Genomic DNA, 18528 nt, shown 5'->3' with positions numbered 1-18528 from the left:
CTTGAGCTTTTATTTATCTTTGTCTTTTCTCATGGGATGTTTTCTAAGTTTCCTCTGCCTTCTGGTCAGTTTCTTGAACCTCCTGCCCTGCTCCTGACCACACGTTCTTCCTTCACTGGCTCGTCTTTTGACTTTCAAGCCCCTCCCCCAGTTTTTAAAACTCTTTGCTCTTTTTGGGGGGCAGGGCTGCCATATTAGCTCGGCTTGTTTCTAGCCAGTGTTTCTTAACTAAAATGATCTCGCCCACCTTTTGCCTCTGGGCTTTTATCTTTCTCTAGTCTATATTTCTTTCTTATTTCTTACTCCATGGCTTTCTGGGTAGCTGGGTGGCTGGCCTCTGGTGTCCTCTCTCCTCCTCTTCCCTTTCTTGCTCCTCCCTCTTCTCTTTTTCGCCTTCTATTTGCTTTGCCGGGCAGACCCTCCTATTTCTCTCTCCTGCATGACTATTGGCTGTTCAGCTCTTTATTAAACTACCAGGTGCTTTAGACAGGCAAAGTAACACAGCTTCACGTACTTAAATGAACACAGCACAACAAATACAATACATTTTCAACTAATATTCCACAACATTTCCCTTCTCCTGCTCTTGCCCTTTGCCTCTCTTCTGTTGGAGGAGGCCACTAGCTTAGCTCCGAAATAATCACACAGAAACTGTATTATTTAAATCACTTCTTGGCCCATTAGCTCTAGCATCTTATTGGCTAACTCTTACGTATTAATTTAACCCATTTCTATTAATCTATATATCACCACATGGCTGTGGCTTACGGGCTAACGTTCCAGCATCCGACTCTGGCAGGCCTACATGGCTTCTCCTTCACTCCACCTCCTTTCTCCCAGCATTCCATTTAGTTTTCCCCACCTAGCTCTGTTCCCCTATAGCTCTGCTATAAGTCAAAGCAGTTCCTTTATTAACCAGTGATATTCACAGCATACAGAGGGGAATCCCACCTCACTCCTCCTGCCCGCTGTACTTCTGCCTGGCAGGGATGGGCCCATGCCTCTTTCTCCTTCTACTGTCCCTATTGTTACCTTTCCATCTTCTGGACTAGCAGAAACTGCCTCAGAGCTTTGAAGTGACCACCTGCACACTGACTATGTACCAGTCCTTCATGGGCATAATTTTTGACCACCACAAAAGCCAAGGCCATTCTTGTCATTTTCAAACAAGAGGGAAGTTCAGAGAAACTAAACAAACATCATCCAAGTCCATGTGATTGGATCCAATCCGACCCAGCTCACCTGAAAGCCGAGGCTCTTCTATTGCTATGTGTTATCCTATATATTTTCATCTTTGCAAAAATTTTGGCAGATGTTTAAGAAAGTGCTTTGTACATTTTAACACATGAGAAAATACTTGAATACTGTTTCAGCATGCGTAGTACTACATTTATTAATGGCCACGGACAACTTCGCCTCCCTGCCTATGTCATCTCTAGGTGCCCAATGGTCAGCTCACTTCAGTCTTTGTTGACTCACCTAATACTCAGAGTTACTCTGTAAAATCACCACTGAGCGAAACGCTGGGGTTCTCACAACTAGATGCCCCCATCTCCTTGATCAGGATCCCATCTTTGACTGTAGCTGCTGCGTATGACTGTCTAGTGTAGACACGAGATTTTAAGAGGTGCCCACTGGGGGTAGCTCTTGTCATAGTCATGTACATGGAAATGGAGGGGAGGATATGTGCCATGTGTCTCGGTGTCAATCAGCCCTGTCACTTTCCCTCCCCACAGAGGTGGATGAGTGTTCCTGGCCAGACCATGGTGGGTGTGAGCAACGCTGTGTGAACACGCTCGGCAGTTACACATGTGCCTGTGACCCTGGCTACGAGCTGGCTGCTGACAAGAAGGCATGTGAAGGTTGGTGGTGCTGGACCTGTCAAGCTGAAATTCCAAAGATCGGAGACAGGTTTTAGGAGAAGTGGAGACAGCGATGGGCAGGTGGCAGACTATGAACTAGCGGTTCAGGAGAGCCGCTTATCTTTCTGAGGCAGAAACAAACAGAGACAGTCACAAATGTTCCGGCCATCCTTGAAACCACGAGACAGAGGCTGTTGCCCACTGTGAGTGTGTACAATTCGCGTGGTTGTCATGGCAAAATCACAAGAAGCTATGAGTGTTCTGTCAGTACTCAGTTGACAGCCCCTCGCCTGCCTCTTTCCCATGTGGTCCGGGCTCAGCCCACCTACCCAGCTATATGAATTCACTTGCTCACACAAGCTAGGCACTGTGAATAGCTGGATACAGATATCTCTAACTCTCATTTGGTCCGAGACCTGTGGAAACCCCGACTGTGCTGCTGTACAACAGGTCAAGTGTTCCATCATTACTTTAAAAGCATTAGCTGTGTCCCCAGCTTGTTCCTCCAAAGCCTCAGTGGAAACCATTCATGTAGAGAAAAAGAATCTGCATCAGTTCAGATTATCTCTCTCCTGATTATTAAGGGGCAGCAGATCTTCTGGGGGAAATCGCAGTCACTTGGAACCCAACATAGATGGATCTGAAGTCTGTTTTCCTCCGTGCAGTGGCCTGTGGTGGATTCATCACCAAGCTGAACGGCACCATCACCAGCCCCGGGTGGCCGAAGGAGTACCCCACAAACAAGAACTGTGTCTGGCAGGTGGTGGCTCCCATGCAGTACCGCATCTCCCTGCAGTTTGAAGCCTTTGAGCTGGAAGGCAATGACGTACGTTTCTGCCCTGTAACCCGTGGGGTGGTGGCCATGTTGAGAAGGGATTCAGAACTAGGATGGGCTTCTCGGGCATCTGGGTGGCCTCGGCGAAACTGCTGCTTCTGGTGAAGACCTGGGGTGTAGACTAGACACAGTTGGGGGTCGTGGAGAAGGATTGGTGTTTCACTGAATCTCTTTAGCTCTATGTCCTTTTCACTGTCTGGGGAAATGGGATCAAGAATGAAGGAGGCAGGAGCTGTGGGTACAGCAGTTGGGGCAGGTCCAAACTCTAAGGTGTGGATCTGGGGACTAGTGTCCAGCTGAGGGGAGTACAGACCCTGAGGGCCAGCAGCAGACAAGGATACTATGAACAGCCTGTCCCTATCTCTTAGAAGTAGCTGTGGATGATCAAGTCAGAAGAGGCCTCAGCAGTACCCCACAGCCAGAGTGGTGACAGAGACACACTGTGCCTGTACCTGGGAATAGGAGGAGCCCTTGGGACTACCCGTGCTTCTCCATGTACCTCTGTCACAGCCCACTCGAGGTTGTCGCTTTAACAACAGCAGCAACCTAGCTCTTACCAGCTCCATCACCCTTTAGGGAACCAAGAGAGACTTCCACATCCATAATCACAGTGCGGGAAGCTCAAGAGATGGCTTGGCAGTTAGGAGTGAGCCCTGCGCTTACAGAGGACCCAAGTGCCATTCCCAGCTCTTTGTTGGGTGGCTTGCAGCTGCATGAAACTCTCCTGAGTTCCATGGCCACCTGTGCTTCCATGCACACACACACACACACACACACACACACACACACACACACACAACTAAAAACAGAACAAATCTTTAAAAATCAAACAAAACCAACCAAACAGGAAACCCCAATGTGTGGAAGGCTCTGGTGCCAAGCAGGGATAACCTCCTCAAAATGGGTATTTTGCAGAAAATCAACCAACCAACCAAACAAACGAACAAAAAATAGGGATTGAAAGTAACTGACCAGACATTCAGCATTTAGGCTATTTTCAAAGAAAATTCTGTGCTAATTGAGGTAACGTAGATTCTAGCCCCAGCTCCACCATTGCTGAGCCTAGTGACATCTGACAAATGTCTTTCCCCTTCTGGACATCAGTTTGCCCACATGTAGCTATGATGGACTTGGACTGTGGCCATGGTTTGAAGACATTTTCCCCCGCCCCACCCCCTGCTCCCTCCTTTGCCATCTCCTAATTGCTGAAGCCCATGCCTTGTGGTAGCCCAAGATATAAATGAATATAAGCCAGTAAGGATCTTACAGTCTGCTGCCAGGCAGCTGTGCCCCACAGAGCCCCTGCTGGAAAGCCGGAGTCCCTGTAACCCTCTGGCACTCACCAACACAGAGACGATGCACAAGACTCCTCTCCAGGACTGATGGAGCCCGTGTGCCCACAGGGAAGGGCGTAGTTCTGGAGTGGAGACTCTAGTGAGGGCCCGTGAACGTCAGCAGGAGGATTTAGGAAGGGAGGAGGGAGAGGGAGGACTGTACTGAGCTGGCTGTCAGGTGGCTCTCTGATACCTCCAGATGGAGTCTTAGGTGTCCCCCTGAAATACAAGGGGGAGGCTACAACCAAAGCGTTCTGGGACATCACAACTGTGGTGGCAGTGGTACAGGGGGAGGGATGACACACATATATGAAGTAACTGAGGGACAGCATGCTGCCCTGGCCCATGTTTCCCCACAGATCTGTAAGTATGACTTTGTAGAGGTGCGCAGTGGCCTGTCCCCTGATGCCAAGCTTCATGGCAAGTTCTGTGGCTCCGAGACGCCGGAGGTCATCACCTCACAGAGCAACAACATGCGTGTGGAGTTCAAGTCCGACAACACAGTCTCCAAGCGAGGCTTCAGGGCCCACTTCTTCTCAGGCAGGTGGGGCGGGCCTGCAGAGGCCCGAAGGCTCCCGGACACTCAGTTCCTGCAGCCTCCTCTCTGCCTTCTCTAACTTCTTCACCCTCCATTGTGATAGTAGCTTTTATGCTGGTGGCCCAGTTCATCTCCTAGGGACACCCCAACAAGTTGCCACATGCCAAGTGTGGCTTAAAACAACAACAAAAAAAATTATTCTCCTTAAGATCTATGAATCACAAATCAGAATTCAAGGCCACCACCAAGCATGTAGTGGGGTCCTGCTGGTCACATCACACTGGAGTGGGAAACTGTTTGGATTGTTCTCTTGTGCTTAGCATAGAAGCAGGCCCATTATTTGCTGGCTTTAGAGGTACTCAGAGTTCTGACTTTTTGGGGGAAGCGGTCTCTCACTGAGCAAGTTCTGTTTTGTGTTATGGGCACAGCACAGACCTGAGCTCAGAGGTTGCCTGGATGGCATCCAGCATTGCATAAGCTTGCCCTAGCTGGAGGGGCCAGAAAGACAACAACCCAGTAAGTCCCGGTGTAGGGAAGGCTGACAAGGGCTGATTCCTGGAGGAGAGGGAGCCTGAGGCCACGAGCACAGGCTCTCTGCCTGATGTTTGTGATCTGGGCCAGATCTGAAGGGCTGAGGGGAGATGGTACGACTAGAAAGAAAGTGACTAAGGTCTAGAAAAGAGGGGGTGTCGCGGGCTTGGATTTGAGGGTCTCAGTGTTCACCAAGACTGATAAGACTGGACCGGCAGGAGCCATGGCCATCTGAGAAGCCACAGGTGGGCCACGTCAGGCAGGCTTGGTCATAATGAGCCATGAATGCTGGATGAAGAGTGGGATCCAGTGAGACAGGATGAAGAGTCTCTGAGGGTTCTGAGCAGGGAGGCCTAAAATGATACGTGATCAAACCAGGCCAGGGAGGCTGGAGCTGAGAGAGTATTCTCCTCATGGGAGGGTATGCCGTGGCTGAATGAGGGGTACAGTTCCATCCTTACACACGGAACCCAGAAACAGAGGAGCTAGGTCTTGGGGGGCGAGAACTCATGAGTGTTGGCAGGAGTACTGAGGAAGGGAGAGGGAGGGGAGTGTACTGTACTGGGCTGTGGCCGTCGGTTTGCACTCTAAGAGCTCTGGATGGGGTCTTGGTTGTCCCCATGAATCCAAGGGTGAAGTTACAATGTGAGCTGTTCTAGAACGCCACCGCTATGACAGCAAGAGAGTACAGAGGGAAGGCCAGCACCAATAATCCCTGAGGCATGAATAGCGTGGGGTAGAGGCGGGGATGGGGTGGAGTGGAGGGAGACCCCCATTTACTATAGGAAGACGGTGGCCATGGAGAGGTCCCCACCAGCCAGAGCCTCAGGAACCTCAGGATAAGAGCCAACAGTAAGGGTCACACGTAATTATAATAACCAACACTTCCTAGGGGCAAGGCATTCTCCCGAAGGCTTTCCCAATTCCTATTCATTTTTCCCCTCCAACAACCTGAGGAGGCCCAGGACAACTGAGGCACAGCCTCAAGCACTGTCCCGATGAAGGGAAGTGGGCAGCACCCACCATGTGGCTCCTGGCCCACACACTTACCTCTCCCCACACAGGGAACAGCATGTGTCCAGACCTCCAGATCATAATAAGCTTCTTGCTGAATGATGGGGCCTATGATCGGCCTTGGACTGCTTCTTTGCGTGTAAACTGGGGAGGGGGTGTACAGATATGCCCTTGTAAGCTTGAGTAGGAATTAACTTAGATCACAATAGCATATAGGAAGTGCCAACGACCCATTCGGTGGTAAATGTTCAGCAAATGTTGGTTGTTTTCATTATTGCTGCTGTTGCTGTCCATGTGAGCCTGTCCTTCAGGGAGCTCACTGGCTTGGGTGGGAAGCAGGACAGAGAACCTACGTCCCATGCATGAAAGTGTTTTAGGAGCACAGAGAACCCCAAAGAGACCAATGAATGCCCAAGTACCCCAAACAAAGATGCCCACTCTTCGACTGTCACCCCTGTAAGGGAATATGACCAGGGAGGCTCCTTGGAGGAAGCAGGTTCTGAGCCACAGGGGGCAGCAGCAAGCTGTCAGCTCTTCTCAGGAGAGCCAATTGATCTCAGCAGACAAGGACGAGTGTGCCAAGGACAATGGCGGCTGCCAGCAGGAGTGTGTCAACACGTTCGGGAGCTACCTGTGCAGGTGCGGGAACGGGTACCGGCTACATGAGAACAGGCATGACTGCAAAGAGGGTGAGCTGGGGACGCTGGGCTGGCACTGGGCTGCACCCACTTCTCTGGCTGTGTGGGTGGGTGAGGGAGCGTATGGGTGGGAGTTGGCATGGGGAGCCACTATCTATAGAATGCCGTGAGAGCTCCGCCTGAATCTCCACTTTGGTGGCCCTTCTATGGGGCAGCAATTAACTGTCCTAGGGACAGCTAGTCAGGAGGCCCAAGATGAGTGCCTATTGCAGACTGGTTAAGCCAGTAGGTTCCAGAATCAATACACCTGATCTAAACTGTGGCTTTACCTTTCCCCAGCGAGGGAACCATCAGCTACTTAAACGTTCTGAGCTTTGGTTTCCTCTTCTGTGGCAAACAGGCATCCTTCCTGAGGGTTTGTAAGGATTACAGCCTGCCTAGGAAGTATTTGAGACAGCCTGACACACACTGTGTATCCTAGGTGTCGATAAAAACTAGCCCCAAGTCTTGGCCATAGCACGCTGCATATAGGACTAACATTGAAATAGAATGTAAGGAATTGTGCCGGCTCCCTTTAGAGCCAGATGGCTTTGCATGTCCTGCCGTTGTGGAAGAAGCCTGCCCTTAGCGTTTGCTTTACCTGTTGATGGAGTTTGTATATCTGTGACAAATGTAGCTCCAGGCCTTGCCCCGCCCTGGGTCAGTGAAGGGTTTGGAGGATGGCAGAAGATGTGAAGACCCCATATCTCTTTTGTTTGCTTATTAGGAGAGGGGAAACATTAGGCGAGAGAATGCTTGCAAACCCCTTACCACAGAGGACGACAAACTCAAAGTACTAGTCACCAAGCAAGCCATGGCGGCAGCCTTGGCTAATAATAGGTGACCTGGGTGAAGCAGGCAGGCCACAGACAAGACTGCCGGGGGGGGGGGAGGCATAGTGGCCCAGGGACCTCTGTTGACGTTCACTGTGGTGGCACGCTCTAGGTCTTTTACATGTGATATTAATCCACACGTATGAGCCTGGTACTCCCGTTTACACCTGAGGCCATGAGAGGGCTTAATCCCATCAACTGTGGAACCAGGACTCTAATTGAACACCACCTGACCCAGGACCTGTGCTCTAACCAGGCATTAACTCATCCATGTTCCCAGTGCCAATTTCCTAGTGGATGGCTGTAGTTACAAAAATGCCTCTCCTCCTGAGCCCTTCAAAGTCAGCGCAAGGTCACACCATGGCTGGCTGTCCATACGTTGGATATTGACCTTGAGATTCCCCTGTGATACTGGCCTGAGTTGAGCTGAATGACCCCTCTGTGTGTCCCCTTCTGACCTCCAGCTGGCTGTGCATACAAGATGAGCAGTGCAGAGGGGACCCTGATGAGCCCCAACTGGCCCGACAAATACCCCAGCCGGAAGGAATGCACCTGGAACATTTCGTCAACCGCAGGCCACAGGGTGAAAATTGTGAGTGCCTTTATTAGTTTGCTAAGGGTATAAACTCTGGGGTCAGGCGGACATGGGTTCAAGTCCCTGCTCCATGTCCAGCCTGGAGTATGTCCAGGTCTCAGTTTTGCTGCTGGAAAATGGGGGAGATCCTGGGACTCTTGCAATGGGGGCTGCTGGGCAGAGGAAGGGAGCATGCTTAGAGCTCTGTGCACTGCTTCCAGTAGCACTGTGCTGTGTGGAATTCAGTTGTCTCGGGTCTCTTACAGGACAGTGCATTCTGGAAGCCAAAACAAAAACAAAAGACTTAATTTTGTTGACAGGAGAAGGTCACAAGTTCTCAGGTCCCCCCATCCCCTCTCTAGAAATTTGTGAACCTCTCCAGAAGTTTCCCACACGTAGGAAAGCATGTGCCTTTTTTCTTACTCAATCACTCACATAGAATAAATACAGTTATCCATACCCCTTTGCAATCTACCTCTCTTTCAATTACCGGTGAGACCACTATGCTAATTCTTCCTTCAGTTAGAAAAGTGACAGTCGCCTTGCATTTCGAGTCTCGCCTGTGTATATCTGATACGTAGTCTTGCACAGAACCGTTCGTTATTTACAGAATAAAAAGTCTATTCTCCGAATCCCATATCTTAGCTCCCCCACCCCTGACCTGCAGTATATGGCGTGTGAAGCAATTGACAGCTAGGGAATCACACACACACACACACACACACACACACACACACACACACACACACACCCCTCAGACTGTTGAGAGGCGCAACCTTAGTTCGTAAGATTGGACCTGGTGCATGACAGCCTGCTAATGCGGGGAGAGGAGAAGAGAACAGAGAGACACAGTGATTAGCAGGTGACAGTGTCAAGGAGTTTCTGTTGCACAAGGATTAATGGGCTCCCGAGGCATCATGGGCACAGAAGGAATCCCAGACCATAAGACATGCTCCTTGGGCACCTCCTGTATGTGACGTGTTCCGCCTATGTAGAAACTGCTGTCTTCTGGCCTGGGTCCCCCAGAGCAGCGTGCAGTCTTGAGAGGCCAGCTTTGCCCTGGGCTGTCATCTGCCAGAAAGACACAGCATCCTTTCCTGATGATCATGAAGAACAGTGTACCCTGGGCTGGGACCTCAAACCTGCAAAGTGGGGTGCCTTAATCTGAGGTGTGTGCACACAAGGAATTAGTCTGAAAAAGACATGTCCTTGGAACACAGTTGGTGGACATGTTGAGCAAAACTCTGCCTTTTGTTACTACGGAGTGTGACACACACACAGAAAATTAGTGTCCCCTGCCCACTCCGGCCTCTGGTCCAAGGCTTCACCTTGACACCACAGAAAGGCCACCAGCCAGCCAGTCATCTATATGGCTTGAAACTGTGCAGCTCCCCAGAAAAACAGCCGGAGACAGTCTTTGGTGGAGGGACGGGAAGAAAAGAGAACACAGAATCTGGGTGGGGTTAATGGCGTGACCTGGAGAAGGTTGGCTCTGGGTCCTTTCACTCCAACTGAATAGGTTTAATCAAGCCAGTTCGTTTCCTTATGACTCAGTTTCCCTTCTTGCTCATTGGGGATAACAATACATCTCTGTAACTTCATTAGAATTTAAGTGGAAAAAAAAACCCTCATAATTTATTGCCATGAAAAAAATACCCAATGAATGTCAGCCACTTTGAGGTTGATGGCAGAACAGTGTGACCCTACTCAAAGCCATTGGAATTTCAAGTGTATGATCGTGGGCACAGGCTAAGAGCAGCATCTCTGAAGCCACAGTTCCAACTCTACCATCTGATATCTTCCAGCAGGGATCATGCAGGGGACAGGGTTGCAAAGATTGTCTAGCGTGGGTGAGCCCTCAGTCCCAGCTGACTTCTAGCCTTAGAGGAGGAGGTGGGAAGAAGTAAATCCTGAGCGGTCGGTAGCCCGGCTCTGGGGCTGCATGTTGCCATCATCATGGCAATGGTGGGCACCCCTGCAAAGCTGGTAGACAGACAGCCCCAAGTCCTGTGTGCCCTTTCCCCTCCCCTTCTCAATGCCAGATCCTTGCCTCACTTTCTGCTCTCCCATCTCCAGACATTCAATGAGTTTGAGATTGAGCAACACCAGGAATGTGCCTATGACCACCTGGAACTGTATGATGGGACGGACAGCCTGGCCCCCGTCCTCGGCCGCTTCTGTGGCAGCAAGAAGCCAGATCCCGTGGTGGCTACGGGCAGCAGCCTGTTTCTCAGGTTTTACTCAGACGCCTCGGTGCAGAGAAAAGGCTTCCAGGCTGTGCACAGCACAGGTGGGGGCCACTGCTGATACCTCAAAACTGGTGAAGGACTGCCCTCGGGCTGTTTGCCAGGGTGGGGTGAGGAGGGTGGCATCCTCAAACGTCCCCGTTAGAAGAAACACCAGCAGCTGCCATTGGCTGAAGGTTGTTCTCTTTTGATGTCTTTAGTTGACAAAATAGGATGTGGGCAGCACTTCATTGGTGCTGTCCCCCCTCTTCCTCTTTCCCTCTGTTTCTCCCTTTAAAAATGTGTTTGTCATCTTGCTGGCCCGCGAAGTGTGAAGGTCTGAGAACTGAGTGGTGGAGAGCTGCCATTTCGCCCTCAAGGGGCCACTTCTGGAAAATGTTGCTTTTCCTTGTCATTTTTTCTTCTTTTTCCTGGCACTCCAAATGTCAGTAGCTCTGCCAGGTGCTTTGGAAGAAAATGTGTCTGCTTCCAACTTATCTACACTGTTAAATCTAAAAAAGTCAATAAGGAAGTGGAATCTGCCTGGCCATTTCAGTCTTAGCCCTGTGGAGGAATGCAGGCCCTTGGATCCTGGCATTTAATTGTGGCAGAGCCAGAGACTGCTCAAGAACCTGCCTGTGGCTTTCGTCTGTGGTACTGAGCAGGAGGTCATGATTGTGGGACACTGCCATTCTTTTTGACAGCCCCTCCCCCCTTTCCTCCACTCCCTTAAGTCAGGGCCAGAATGCATGACTCAGAGCAAACAAAATGGCAGCCCCATGCCCACTTGTCCCTTCTTAGGCAGACACCCCCCACTTCATGAGACCCTCGGTAGACACAGGAGGATCTATACTTCCCCCACAGTGCTTTAGAGTCACAGGTGAGTGATTTCATCCTCTCGTCCTTGCGGGACAGAGAGCTGGCTCCGTGGTTCAGAGCACCAGCTGCTCTTACAGAGGACCTGGGTTCGATTCCCAGCACCCACATGGTGGCTCACAACTGTCTGTAACTCCGGTTTCAGGGAATCTGATGTCTTCTGGTGTTCACAGACACTATAAGCACATGGTACACCTAAATACAGAAAGACAAAACATCCCTACACATAGAATAAAACAAGATAGAACATAGGTGCCCAGGGTGGATGGGTTAGGGTCTCAGTGGGAAGTTGGAGCATACTTGGGAAATATTTGCAGAATTTAATAAAAGGAACTATTTACAGCAGGGCTTGTGGTAATAGGGACACCTCAAGGGACAGGGCAGGGTTTGAGAACCACAAGGATATAGACTCACCCCAGCCCAGAAAGCAAATGGGAGATTGGGCAGGAGGGTACTGCAAGACAAGTGCCTGACCTGGGGTGGTGGGTGGGGGTGGTGCAGCAGGTGGGGAAGGAGGCACCCTGCCCTCTCTGTGCTTCTCGTGTGTCTCATGAATTGAAAGGCGGTTCAGACATAAAGTAGCTGGAGTCAGGACTCAGAGTTGGACAGGGCTGGGCCAACCCAGGTGAACGACTCCAGCTGGGATGTTAAGAACAAAATAATTCACAATCCACTCCAGAAGTGTCTCTGCATCCCCACTCCCACCCCTCCACTGCACCCCCTCCACCCTGCATTCATAATCCCTTCCAGTAGAAACAGGTTTTTGTGTTGTTTGGCTCAGCTGCAGTTTTGATGTGCTTTTACCGCCCTCTACTGGAGTAGTCAAATCAGTCACAACCCTACAATCAGCCAGGCAAGCCACCCACCCTCCTGCTCCTTTCTCCCCTTGGTGGAGAGAGGGCAACAGCTAGCCTTTTTCAGCAGCATTCTTGGGCCCGTTTGGATGCCCCAGGGAGTCCTGCCTTCTATACCACTGCCTTGGCAGTAGGATAGTGAGGTTGCTGATGTAACCTCTCCTGTAAGTCCTGCAATGACTTCAGGAGAGCTGGCTGGAAGTGGTGGGCTGACGCTCAGGCTCTGGGCGCCCAGGGAAAGAGTGACTCTTTGCTGTCTCTACTGCAGAGTGCGGGGGCAGGCTGAAGGCTGAAGTGCAGACCAAAGAGCTCTATTCTCATGCCCAGTTTGGGGACAACAACTACCCCAGCCAGGCCCGCTGTGACTGGGTGATAGTGGCCGAGGACGGCTATGGAGTGGAGCTGGTATTCCGGACCTTTGAAGTCGAGGAGGAGGCAGACTGTGGTTATGACTACATGGAGGCCTACGATGGTTACGACAGCTCGGCGCCCAGGCTTGGCCGCTTCTGCGGCTCAGGGGTGAGTCTGAGGGATGCCCAGGCTACCTCCTGATGGCATGCCTAGCTGGAATCCTGCCACTGTGAGCCACAGCCAGAAGTCCGTTTTCCTGTGGCAGGGTGGAAAGGAGACTCCCCAGAGACAGTTGGGGAGGCAGCCAGGGACATCATACGAAGAAGACTAGCCTTTTTCACATCACCTCTGTTTTTGAGTCCTCTCCCTCATTTTTATTTGGCCCTTGGGCTTTATTAATTCATTGTGTGTGTGTGTGTGTGTGTGTGTGTGTGTGTGTATATATATATATATATATATATATATATATATATATATATATATATGTATATATGAAATTCTTATCCTAAGCAAAACCAAGTATCTATGAAGATTACAAATTATTCCTGGTATAAACACAATGTTTATATTCAAGGTCATTACTTTTCTCTTTATTACCCACTTCCTGGGCTCACTACATCGCTGGCAATCGCTGGCACCCAACTCACGGTAGACATGTAGTCTGTGCTCACTGGGTGTATAGGAACAAGTGAGTACAATGTCCTAGCCATCCTCCAGTGACGCCACATGACACACTGTCTGTCCTGGGCTTCAGCCCTTGTCTCTGCTGATCCTCCACTCTTCTTTGCCTGGGCTTATGCAAATCATCTTGGAATTATCTGCTCCTGGTGCAAAACAGATATTCAGCCTGGTATTCCTGTCTCTGAAAGGTTATCCTTCTGCCTTTCCTTGTCCTCCCCGAAAGAAAGAACAACCGGATGAGACCTCCTGCTGCACTGCCTTCGATAATTTCTGGAACCAAGGAGTCCATGGAGAGGAGCCCCTTGGAGATCTTAATAGCAGGAAGTTCCCTCTGGCATCCCTAGGATCTGGGCAGGCAGTGGCCTTGGCATCTGGCTCTAGCGCCATTCCAGATGACCTGGCACAAGTCTCTTGACAAGCACAGCAGCTCCACCCACTTGTTGGCCGTGACAGAATGTAGACCTGAGCAATGGTTTCCGTTCCAGGTTTCCTGGCAGATACATCACAGCATTAAAAATCACAGAGCAAGCTTCACAGTCAGAAACGCCCGAGTGTGGATCCTGCTGACCCGTGTGACGCAGCATCCTTACACGTAAACTGGAGTCAGTGCCTGCCTTATTACACACTTGTGAAGTTGGCATTAGATGAGATTCCAGATGAGGTTAGCACAGTGTCAGGCCTGCCTGTGCCCTGACAGCACATAGATGCTGTATGTGCTACTTGTCTAGGCTCAGCTTTGTAAAGCAGGGCTCAAGGGGGATCTTCCTTTGACAAGTGTCGTTGGGCTGCCCTAGATTGGGAGCCAACTTTTTGGGGTAACTACGGTCGCAATCCTAGCTGTGGCAGGTACCTATGTTCCAGGGTAGGGGCGTGAGGATTAGAAAAGTAGGAGGAAGAGAAAGAATAAGAAATAAGAAAGAAACACAGAGACATAGGATAGTTCCGGAGGACAGCTCAGTGCATGCTACATGCCGAGTTCTGAGTCTGCCCGTGTTTAATTTTTCTATACACTTTTATACCCCAATACAACAGGGAGGAGGCCGGGGAGAAGACAAAAGACAACTAGAACAGTTGCTTGATTCAATACTTGAGACATCAAGCCATTAATTCTCGAGAAAAGCATTCTCTTGTTTAGGCAGTGAACCTGCACTACACCAAGTATCCTGAAGGCAGCTATTCCCTAAGTCAAGCCTTCTAATACAAAAGAAGAAGCAGAAATATGCTTGAATTCTCTGACTTTGGCCAGGGTGGAAAGGATGTACCTCTCTGGGCCATCTTAGTGTCCAAAACACCAAGTAACCACACACTAGGTCAGGGTGTGTAGCCACAGTTGTCAACAACTTTGAGCAAGCTGAAACTCTCTGGCCTGGAGACAAGGTGGAATAGGGTCACATTTTGGGACCTCCACAGACAAGGAGCCTGCTTAAATGCCCACCAGAGCTTCTGGTGACCTGGCAGCCATGGCCACCCTTGGGCACCATCTCAGTACCCTCCTCTCCTTCCCAACAATAACAGACTGGCCTAATCTAGCTTTCCTCTTCTTTGTCCTCAGCCATTAGAGGAAATCTACTCTGCAGGGGATTCTCTGATGATCCGGTTCCACACAGACGACACCATCAACAAGAAAGGCTTTCACGCCCAATACACCAGCACCAAGTTCCAGGATGCCCTGCACATGAGGAAATAGCGTCAGGGTCCTGGGAAGACAGAGCCTAAGGATGCTTTAAACACCTGTGAATGAGTAGCCCCCAGTGTACAGTATTTTTCTCAACAACAAAAACTCAAACTACATCCTTGAAACTAGATATCTGGGCGAAAGTACCTGCCTTTGGCCTCCAGGAAGAGAACCAGTGTCCTGTTGGTTCCGGCTGCAGTGTTAGGAACTGCAGCTTCTAAGGAGGCTAAAATTTGAAGTTCGCGACCAAGCCAGCCGTGCTTCTTCATACTTGTTATCCAACCCTTGCTCTCATGGGGCAAAAGGCCAGCCTGGGCTACCCCTTCCTCAACTCTGGACTGGCTTCCCTAGGTGACAGGCAACATGAGTCTATTCTGCTGACGTGGCTGCCTCCTGTCTGCACTGGGCATCGAGGATAAAAACGTGGCAGTGGCTAAATTGTTCCAGGAGTGGCTGAAAGATTTTACTTAGCCCTTCCAGAGCTACGGACACAAAAGTTAAAGAGGCATCCCAGTGCAGAGAGAGAGAGAGAGAGAGAGAGAGAGAGAGAGAGAGAGAGAGAGAGAGAGAGAGAGGAGGCTTAGCCTGGGAACCAGCATCATGGAGTTGGAAGACCTCAAGTCTTTTCCTGCCACTGGCCCTACTTGCCTCCTCTAGGGTGCTCCTATCATTAATCTCCATTCACGAGAGAGGATTGGTGGCCGCTCCCAGGAGAACGCTCGCTGGTGAGCACCCCAGGTTGCTGAGATGGCACTCAGAGGCTCAGAGGATGCCACCTGTGCTGGGGTTCCCACTGGCTCCCAAGCACCACCCCCCCAACTGTGGAGGTACCTGCTCTAGTGAGCCTCGACCCTTGGACAGCCAACTCAAACAGCATCCGCAAGACTTGCCAAGTCATCTCAGGAACAATCTAGGTCTCGTTAGGTGAAAACTAGTAATTCCAAGTTATGTAAGTGTCGCCATCTTCTGGAACAAGTCAGCCTGTGGCGCACTTCATGTCACCACCAGACATGTTAAAGAGTGCACTGGCAACTTTGCTGCAATTGAGCAGGATGCGGCCATCAACCTGCGCGCGGGATTCTCAACACTCCAGCACTTGTTCTAGAGAAGTGTAGAGGGTGATGTTTACATAATTTTAGCACCTCAAGGTATAGTTGAAATAGTGAGGTAGTTTTGAATGGCATTTCATTAAGGCATCTCTGGGCATTATGAGCTAAGAGCTGTGGTATGTTAGCTTTATGAGAGCATTTATGTTGGAATACTTTTAAACTATTGTTTACACAACCGCAAGTCCTGTTGGGTTGGTGGTGTATACAGGGCGGCACAGGAGAGTGATTCCGTTAGAGACGGCGTAGCTCCTGAGCACACGAACCCCTTTACGATGGGCCACCATTTTAAAGGAAGTGTTTATGAAAACTGAAGGTTTCTCTTTCTTAAAGAGGTCGCAGTATTACAATCTGATACCCGATTGAAAGATTGCTGGGAGCAAAAACTAGAATGAAACAAAGACAGTTTTGCTTGGGAGTATTTTGTTCTTAAACCCGAAAAAAAATCAAAGTATTATTATTATTAATAATATATATCTGTATATATGTATCTATGTATGTAAGGATCAGCTATCCAAGCCTTAATCAGGGCAGCATGACAGTGCCGAGGCACTGGCTGTGACTTGTCATCAAATCCGGTGCTGGCCCCACATGTTACCCTCTCCCTTTGAAACCAAGAGCTCTTCCAGCTCCTCTTGACCCTGGACTGAGGCTCGGCTTCCTCCTCATGACTTGATCGCTGGCACACCCACCCAGGGAGAGTTTTATCCCATCGCAAAAGAGACAGCTTATCCCATTGTTCCGGACCCATCAGCCCACTGTGGTAGATTCCACTTCTCTGGTGTGTGTGTGTGTGTGTGTTTAGGTTTTATTTTTGTCTCGTTTTGTCTCTCAAGGGTGGAACAGAAATCAGGAGGCACAAGGTATCTGTCACCAACCTCATTCCACAGAGATAAAAATTCTGTATTTTTAACCTTTAGAAGTCTAAATGAGATTGACAAACTCCATGGAAAATGGGAGTCGGGGAGAGATAGGGTTTGTCGCCTTGGTGACACACTGATAATTCTTTTAGTGTGAGTGATTTCACAAGCGCACAGCTCCAGCAGAGGCCAACTTGGAACAATGCGGCTCTCATGGAAGCCCTGATGTAGGCCTGTGAGTGACAGATTCCCAGAAGACAGTCTCTGATTCAACAAGGGCTGTTGGGGGCCCTTTCTCTGGAAGTTGACACCCACAGGAATCCACACATGACACAGGTCCTGCAAAGAACCATAGGCTGGCTTCCAAGAATGGTTCACTCTGCAGAAGGACCCAGGTACCCCCTTCCAATTGCTCAGTGGCCTTGCTGAAAACGCCCCTGGGTATGCATGGATAAAGGGGCTCAAGGATAACCTTTTATTTTGCCGTCCCTTTTGTCTGGAACCAAGCCCGTGGGTGTCCTGGAGCTCTAAGACCCAATGAATGACCTAAGGAAGTATTTGGAACTTGGGTCTCTGGCACTAATTCCAGCATACTCTGAATTAGCAGAAGCTAGAACCTGCACCTCAGGGTGGAAGACTCCAAACAGCTGAAATGAGGCTATGTATTGGGTCACTATTTTCTCTAAAGTTTCTCTCTCAGAGGTCCCCACTACACAGTCATGGTACTCATAAGTTACTCAGCCTGTTTAGATAATTCTCTAAACACAGTTAACCAGCAAATTCACGTAAGAGCGAGCTGTCAGTTTGGCCCCTTTGCAGCTCTTTGGAGTTCTTGGTATTGTTTATGGAGTTTGGGAAGAGAGGGTCCTTTAGCATCCATGGATGTTTTTGAAGTTTGCTTTGAGGATTGTGATCAAACTTCTGATCAGTAACCCCGAAAATCTAAAAAAAAATTTTTGTTATCCATACATATAAGTGTATTTTTTTATTTTGAGTAACTTTACATTTCATGTAAAAGTCAGTTGGCAAGAACATGGGGAGATGGTAATCCATGTCTAAAAATGATGGTTTCATTAAAAAATGTGGATTTGCCTCTGTGTTCTGAGTTTGTGTTACTGGTTCAGATAACATTGGCCTTTTAAAAAATATATTTATCTTTATTCTGTGTTTGAGTGTTTGCCTACATGTAAGTAATTATGTGTACTATGTATGTGCCTGATATCCTCAGAGGTCAGAAGACATATGATTCCTTAGAACCGGAATTACAGAGATAGATGAACCACCGTGTAGGTAATGGGCACTGAGCCCAGGTCCTTGTCAAGAGCAGCAAATGCTCTTAACCGTTGACCTACCTCTCCAGTCTCCGTTACTGACAGTTTGGAGAACATTTGGAAAAATCAGAACAAGTCCACTACGAAATGAAACCCTGACCCTCATGTGATATCAGGGGGAGAGCCAAACCCTGGCTGCTGTGTGGTTATATCGGGGGTGAGCCAAACCTGACGCTATTGTCCTCTCTCGGTGGCTTTGATGAAGTGATTAGATTATTGTAATTCTTTTTGTTAGCAACTCACTGTTTTGTGTGCTTGTATATTTGTAGTGCATGTTCTTTGTGTGTGTGTATGTGTGTATGTGTGTGTATGTGTGTGTATGTGTGTGTGTGTATGTATGTTGTGCGTGTGTGCTTGTTTGTATGTGCATG

The 18528-nt window shown here is 49.4% G+C and overlaps 1 protein-coding gene across 1 annotated transcript in view; it reads left to right on the top strand.

The window, feature by feature from the left end:
• Tll2 (tolloid like 2) overlaps positions 1 to 15029 on the top strand; it is a 113529-nt gene extending 98500 nt beyond the window's left edge. The window contains exons 14-21 of the mRNA XM_005352272.2: positions 1737 to 1862; positions 2528 to 2688; positions 4391 to 4571; positions 6678 to 6803; positions 8089 to 8216; positions 10275 to 10488; positions 12422 to 12672; positions 14738 to 15029. Coding sequence (XP_005352329.1) covers positions 1737 to 1862; positions 2528 to 2688; positions 4391 to 4571; positions 6678 to 6803; positions 8089 to 8216; positions 10275 to 10488; positions 12422 to 12672; positions 14738 to 14872 — 1322 coding nt within the window. The 3' untranslated portion in view covers positions 14873 to 15029. The remainder of the gene's footprint in view (positions 1 to 1736; positions 1863 to 2527; positions 2689 to 4390; positions 4572 to 6677; positions 6804 to 8088; positions 8217 to 10274; positions 10489 to 12421; positions 12673 to 14737) is intronic.
• Positions 15030 to 18528: the final 3499 nt, after the last annotated feature.

Source organism: Microtus ochrogaster, chromosome 8 (genome assembly GCF_000317375.1).
Source record: "Microtus ochrogaster isolate Prairie Vole_2 chromosome 8, MicOch1.0, whole genome shotgun sequence".
Taxonomy (NCBI): Eukaryota; Metazoa; Chordata; class Mammalia; order Rodentia; family Cricetidae; genus Microtus; species Microtus ochrogaster.
The sequence above is the reverse complement of the archived record's forward strand: the minus strand, read 5'-3'. Positions and strand labels throughout refer to the sequence as shown.